General features: G+C 36.1%; 1 protein-coding gene across 1 annotated transcript; it reads right to left on the bottom strand.

The window, feature by feature from the left end:
- Positions 1–507: 507 nt before the first annotated feature.
- Positions 508–1,437, bottom strand: LOC137824559 (uncharacterized). Its single transcript, XM_068630226.1, has one exon. The coding sequence runs from the start codon at positions 1,435–1,437 to the stop codon at positions 508–510; it is 930 nt and encodes a 309-aa protein (XP_068486327.1).
- Between the last annotated feature and the right edge of the window lie 5,258 nt (positions 1,438–6,695).

The following is a 6,695-nucleotide window of genomic DNA, read 5'->3' as shown; positions in this document are numbered from 1 at the left end:
CGCCCCTGAAGTCCTCGTCTGTGAAGGTGATGGGTGACATCCTCGGTCGGAATGCCACCGCGTTCACCTAATGCACCGCTCGCAGGTGCTTCTTCCGGGCGTTGTTGGTGCTCCCTCTCCAGACGAAGCCGCCAACTATGGTTTTGATAACTTCTCGGTTACCTCTTTTGTTGGCCTCCCTGCGGGGAGCACCGTCCCTCCTAGGTTGTCGATCGTCTCTATGATCTCGGTCATTTCTACCGCGCTGTGGTGACCTTGTTCACCTAGGGGGTTCTGCTCAGCGGGGTGGGTCTCGGTCGTTCCTGACAAATCGGCAGAGGTGCCCAACCTAGATAAGTTCCTCGATCTTATCCTTCAGAGCCTGACACTCCTCGGTCGAGTGCCCGCTGTTTTGATGGTACCGACACTGCTTCCTTCGGTCGACATTATTTGGGCTGGCCACTTTCTTTGGAGGAGGGATCAACTCGGCGTTGAGAGCCTCGTCCATAATTCTTCCCCTCTCGGCCGTCAGGGTGTGTATCTAGAGAACCAGATTGGTCGGTCCCGGTTGTCTCTGCGTCGGTCGTTCCTTTTACTCGGTCGGCCTTGGAGGTCTTTCTCCTCTTTGTTCTTCTCTCCACTGGCCTGGTTACGGAACTCTCTGAGTTCTTCCAGCTGCATGCACTTAGCAGCTTTCTTTCTCAGCTCGTCCAGGCTATCGGCCGGTTGCCTGCACAGGTTGTCAGCAAAGGGCCCTGGACGTAGGGCTGTCAGCATGTGATGCATGGCAATGTATGGGCTCAGATTCTGGATGCTCATTGCCACCTTACTGAACCTATCAACAAAGGTTCTCAAGGACTCTCCCTTCTCCTGGCGGATGCCCACCAGGGCGATGGATGTCAGGTGGTGCGGTCGGCTGGTGGCGAACTGGGTCTCAAACTTCGCCACGAGTGTGGCAAAGCTGCCAATGGTTGCTCCCTTCAAATACGTAGGAAACACACGGCATAACACTGCGTCATCCGAGGTGTAGAGACTCATGTGGGTAGTGTATGCATCAATATGCTCGTCCGGATCGGTAGACCCGTCATATCGATCTCGGTTGAAACCTTTCCACTTGTCTGGTAGTGGGACTTCAATGATGGTGTTGGTAAAAGGATGTCGGCAGGTCGAGTCGGCCGTCACGGTCGTCCGAGCGGACCTGACCAGGCATGACTCTTCGTTCATCTCGGTCTCCCGGGGAGGGACTCTGTCTCTCGCCCCTTCGGCCGACCCTGGGTTGGGAGGAGAGGTGCAGGACCTGCCTAGCTTCTTTTTCATCTCTTCATTCTCCCTGCGGAGAACTTGCAGCTCTTGCTCGATCTTCTGAGCAGTCTCCTCGGTCTTTCTCTTCATCTCGGCCATCTCTCTCTGCAGAGATAACAACAACATCGTTTGGTCGGCTTCAGTCATTCTCTCCATACTTCTAGTTGAGACCATCTACTTTCTTTCTTTGGCTAGTTTCTCTTGGCCCCACGGTGGGCGCCAATTGTTCCTATTAGGGAGATGGGACCTAGAGAATTATTGAAGTCTTCGTCTTCCTCCTTCGGTCGGACAGGTTGCTGGGTGCTTGACTGAGATCCTTCTCATCTTCGCGCTTCTCCTTCGGCTCTCGGTCTCGGGTGAACACCGAATTGGTGGGGGGGGGGGGGGTACTCCGACGCTCAAGTTAGTAAAGCGGGTGATCCGTATTTGGGTAGGTGCACAGTAATAAATGACGTACCTTCCTCCTTGGGATGTGTGCTATTTATATTATTTTAATGGGCTTACCTTATTGGGTCTTATTAGTGGAACGGATCTCACTTATGGGTGTATTACCTAATCCCTAATGACAGATTAGCTTCACTGACCTTGGTTTGAGCGTTAATGGATGTATGGATTGGCCGGCCAGGCCGACCATGGCGATTTCCCTCGTCTCAGCCAAGTTTCTGTGGTCTCGTCCAGGTTTCCCCGGTCTCGGTCAGCAAGCCCAAGTCTCGGTCAGGGTGACCGGATCTTCAATCTCGCCCATACCAATACAGTGGTAGCTAATGAACGTTCACCATTTTGAAGAAAATCTTTCCTATTTTTCAAGATTCACCCTACAATATGATGCAAAAAAGCAAAAAAAAAGCTATTTTAATCCCTACAATATGACACAAATATTTTATTAAAAAAACTATATAAAAAATGCAAAATCCGATTTAATTTATTGTAATTGATTGTTAATTTATTTTTTGTTTAACTCTTAATAAAAAGAGTATACTCTTTTTAAATGTATAATTTTTAAGTATATAAATTATGCCCCAATAATTTTACTAGAAAAGAAATCACATTTAATAAGTTAAAAAATATTAGTTTACTTTTTTTAATATATTTAAACCTATTATTGTTGTAATTTTAATAAATATAATATAGTTTACAAAATTTAAACATTTTAAACTTAGAACAACATTTACCAGAACAACATTTTGTTTTCATTTATCTACTTCTAGTTCTAATGTAATAACAATTATTGTAATGGTATATACTAAAGATCTTCATTTAATTATTTTGTTTTTCATAAATTAAGTGGCACTGTTAGAAATAATTAAATAAAAATTAATTTTATAAAAAATAATTAGTTATTATATTGACTAAATTATATATTATTTTTTAAACTACAACAAATTTTGATATCTAAATTTGTGTCTAATTAGCTACTATTTATTTAGATTCTAAAGTTGGTAGCTAAAACTTTGATAGTTAATTAAATACCAATTTAAAAATTATTTATCAGTAATAGAAACTAATTAAGTCTCTAAAATAATATCTAATAAGGTATATATAACAATTAATTATTTTTTGTCTCTAAAATTTATTTTTATTTAATAACTTTCATATAGTGTGTGTCAAATTTATTATATTTTAATGGTCACAATTAAATTTACTCTTATTTATGTTTTTTATTATATACATTTTAATTTTAATAATACAAAAGTAATATTATAATCACAAAAAAGTATAAAATAATTATTTAAAATAATACATTAATAAAGTAATGATTCAATACTATCTATAATAGGTAATACTATGTTAATAAAATAAAATTATAATTATTAATAATAAAATCAAAGTAAGAAAGTGTTAAGATAAAAAAAAATAGAATCATAAAAAAAATTATTAAATAGAAACTAATTTTAGAGACAAAAAGTAATTAGTTGTTATATTGACTAAATTAGATACTACTTTAGATACTACAAAATTATTGGCATCTAAATTTGGTTTTTATTGATTAATAGTTTCTAAATTTGCATCTAATTAGCTACTAAAGTTTTAGCTACAATTTTTTAGATTTTAAATTTAGTATCTAAAATCTTGGTAGATAATTCGAATCATTGAACATAAATTGTATATGATAAGTACAAGTTCGGTACAATCTGGTATAACTTTAACTTTAATTTTACATAGCAAGTAAGAATTCAATTATATAACATTGCACAAATCATTTTTCACATGCACAATTTCAACATAATTATATTTTTTCTACTAATTAAAATCGTATGCACCAAATACACTTTCTTCACAAATGTCATCTGCACATAATTTACTCAGAATTTCGTTAAAATTTTTTGAACTCTCCATGTACACCAAATTATAAAATATAAAAAAATTATCCATTTATAGTAATATGAAATTAAATTACATCCTTCTAATAATTCACTTTTTATTTTATTTATTTTTTATTGATAAAAAACATTCATAGTTTTGTATTTTTTTCATCCAATTCAATATTACCTCATAACTATTAATATGCTCTTTATCATTCTTATGAGTATGATCTTAGTCCCTTTATGGGAACAAGATGCATGGTAGAGTCCACCATGTTCCTTTCTCTATCTACAATCATATTCAGACACTTCATAACTACTAAAAAACAACAACTGCTCAGGTGTATTTCTTTGGGCTCTAAATATGGAGGAAGATGACTTTTGTGTATGGGATAAGGACCCTTCAGTCTGTTCTCGGTTAAATCCATGTATGAGTACTTGGAAAGTAAAGTTAAGTACAATTTTGATGGCTTCCTCAAACAGTTGTGGCAGGTTAAAGCATTTACCAATGCTTTGACTACTGCATGGAGAGTCCTTTTGGATAAAATGTTAACTCGTAGCAGCTTAAGTAGAAAAGGAGTGGTAGGTTGCTTCTCTGAATGTGGGTTATGCCAAACTTTAAAAGAGACTTCTCAACACCTATTCTTGGAATGCTTCGTGGCACAACAGGTTTGGTCTTTATGTCTTAGATGGATGGGAATTTTGAATGCCCAACATAAGGATTTGAAGTCTCACTTTGCTAACTTTCACCTGGTGCATTTCAGAACCAAGCAAAATCTGGTATGGAAAGGTTTGTGGTTGAGAATAGTGAGGGGCCTATGGGAACAAAAAAAAAATATTATCTTTAAGCAAAAGAAACCTAATGCGCAAGAAATCTTCCATCAGGCACAACCCAGGTCCTGACTTTGGATGAAAAATAGGGTATGTGCTTTCAACTTTTCCTTCTTAGATTGGCTCTTAAATCTTGAACTTTGTCGAAAAAGTTACAGATGATGATCAGAAGTTTTGTCACCTGTTAAGATTCTGTTCAACACTGTTGGGTTCAATAGTGTCAAAGTTCAAGAGAGGGGGGGGGGGGGGTGAATTGACCTTTTAAAAGTTTCGCACAGAATCAGATATTGTCACAGTTCACAGAAAATAAATCGATTTATTTAGCAAAAAACAAATTTATTTTTCTACTGTTTATGTGTTTTAAGGTGTCTATCTCAGTTGAAAAATCCTTGATTATAAGATTGAATTAGATGATGTGCAGGCAAAGTTCAAATTGATTTTTGCAGAATTAAAACAGTGAGCTTCAATAGTTAATCTCAACCTTTGAATACAAAGCTAATGTTTGATTTTTCAAAACACTTGACAGATTGTATTAACCTTCACAAAGCATGAACTTTACTGATGTTTCACCACATATGGATTTATAAAGAAATTCTTTCAGAAATCAAGAACAGTATATTCTGCCCAGAAAGAACAGATTCAATTGCAATTGAACAGATTTATTTCTTGACAGTTTAGTCTTATTTAGCAGTTTATTGAGTGTAGAGATTGAGAGAATGAACACAAAGCAATTATACTAGTTCACTCCAATGAGCTACATCCAGTCTTCACTTAATCCAAGGTGAAATTCACTAAAACACAATTCAAACAATTACAAAACACCATTGTTCTTGAACCCTACAAGAACATGACAAACCTTGCTGAAAAACACTATTCCAGCACACACAACTCTTCAAGAAACCCTATCAAGAAGAGTTTACAACCACACTTTTACAAGGAATGAAATATGAAACGAATACACCTGATAGAGGATGTAGAAATCTGCCTTAGACCAGTAGAACAAATTGCTCACATAGTAGCAGCACCTCTAACCAAGCCTTAGAGCCTACCAAGAAGAAACACACTTTTAATTTGTAAAATCTTTCAAGAACACATGCTAATTCTCTATAAATCCTTAATTCTCTGTTGTAAAACTTGTTTTCTCAATTGTATGATTCACTTTTGAACGTAGGAACAAGTTTTCTTTTTATAGAAAAACAACTTATAACAGATTTTCAAAAAACAGTTAAAGTTGTTATAAAAAGAACAGATTGAAAATAAAATGAACAGATTTATTTTCAAAAGTAGTTAGAGAATCTGTTATGTGAAGGAGACTCAGCCAAACACTCTGGTGCAAGGACAAAACGAAAAAAAACCTTTTAAGATAAACATGGCACTAGACTAAAAGGAATCCATTCATTTACAAATGAACAAAATTATTTTTCAAAATGATAACAGAAAAAACTTAACTATTGAATGCACAAAACCTGATTAAAAACCTTAACAAAATACTTAATGCACAAAACCTGATTTTTAAAGGACTTAGTCAATGCACCAGTTTAAAAAAGAATCTATTCATTTAGAAAAGCACAGATTTATTTTTTATGCACTAAGGGTGTTTTTGCAAAACATGTGAAAAACAGTTCAGAAAACTTGTGCTTGCTCTTATCACATGGTCAGGGGTTAAGAGGTGAGTTACCTAGCAAAAAGCCTACTCTAAACAACCTCTAAACTATACCTAAGACATTCTTAAAGAAAATGTAAGTATACATGAAATTTACACAAATGGCTTCATCAAACACATGTCTTGAAGGGGCAGCAACCATCTTCAACAATCTCCCCCTGTTTGATGGAGACAAATCCCCATAGCTCTGTTGCTTTAAGAACCTATACTGCATCAAATACCAAACCAGAAAATTGAAACATTGCATAACATGTGAATCAGTTTTAAGGTGCAGAATGTAACTTCCTGTTTCACCTAGCTTTACCTAACTTCACCTAGCATGGTGAGCTATTTTTATCCCCCTTTGGATTCATCAAACAGCATTTAAGCATAGAGAAAGATAAAACAGAAACACAACCATAACAGTCCAGAAAACAAATACAAATTGTTCAACATTACAGAAATATAAACTGATGAAAGGAAAGCATGGAAAATCAAGATACTTATAATCTTTGTAATATAACTCTACAAGCTGCAACTGAACTCCTTCGATTTGATCATCAAGGTGCTAAAACCTTGCTTGAGTTGTCTCAAAATATGCTCATTGTTCTGCTGTCATGGCATCAAGGCGATACAGA

The sequence above is a fragment of the Phaseolus vulgaris genome, chromosome 8 (genome assembly GCF_000499845.2).
Source record: "Phaseolus vulgaris cultivar G19833 chromosome 8, P. vulgaris v2.0, whole genome shotgun sequence".
NCBI classification, from domain to species: domain Eukaryota; kingdom Viridiplantae; phylum Streptophyta; class Magnoliopsida; order Fabales; family Fabaceae; genus Phaseolus; species Phaseolus vulgaris.
This window is presented reverse-complemented; position numbering and strand designations above follow the sequence as displayed.

What these genes read in the sequence shown, in the direction of transcription:
- LOC137824559 (XM_068630226.1), bottom strand. Translation starts at nt 1,437, where the DNA reads ATGGAGAGAATGACTGAAGCCGACCAAACGATGTTGTTGTTATCTCTG.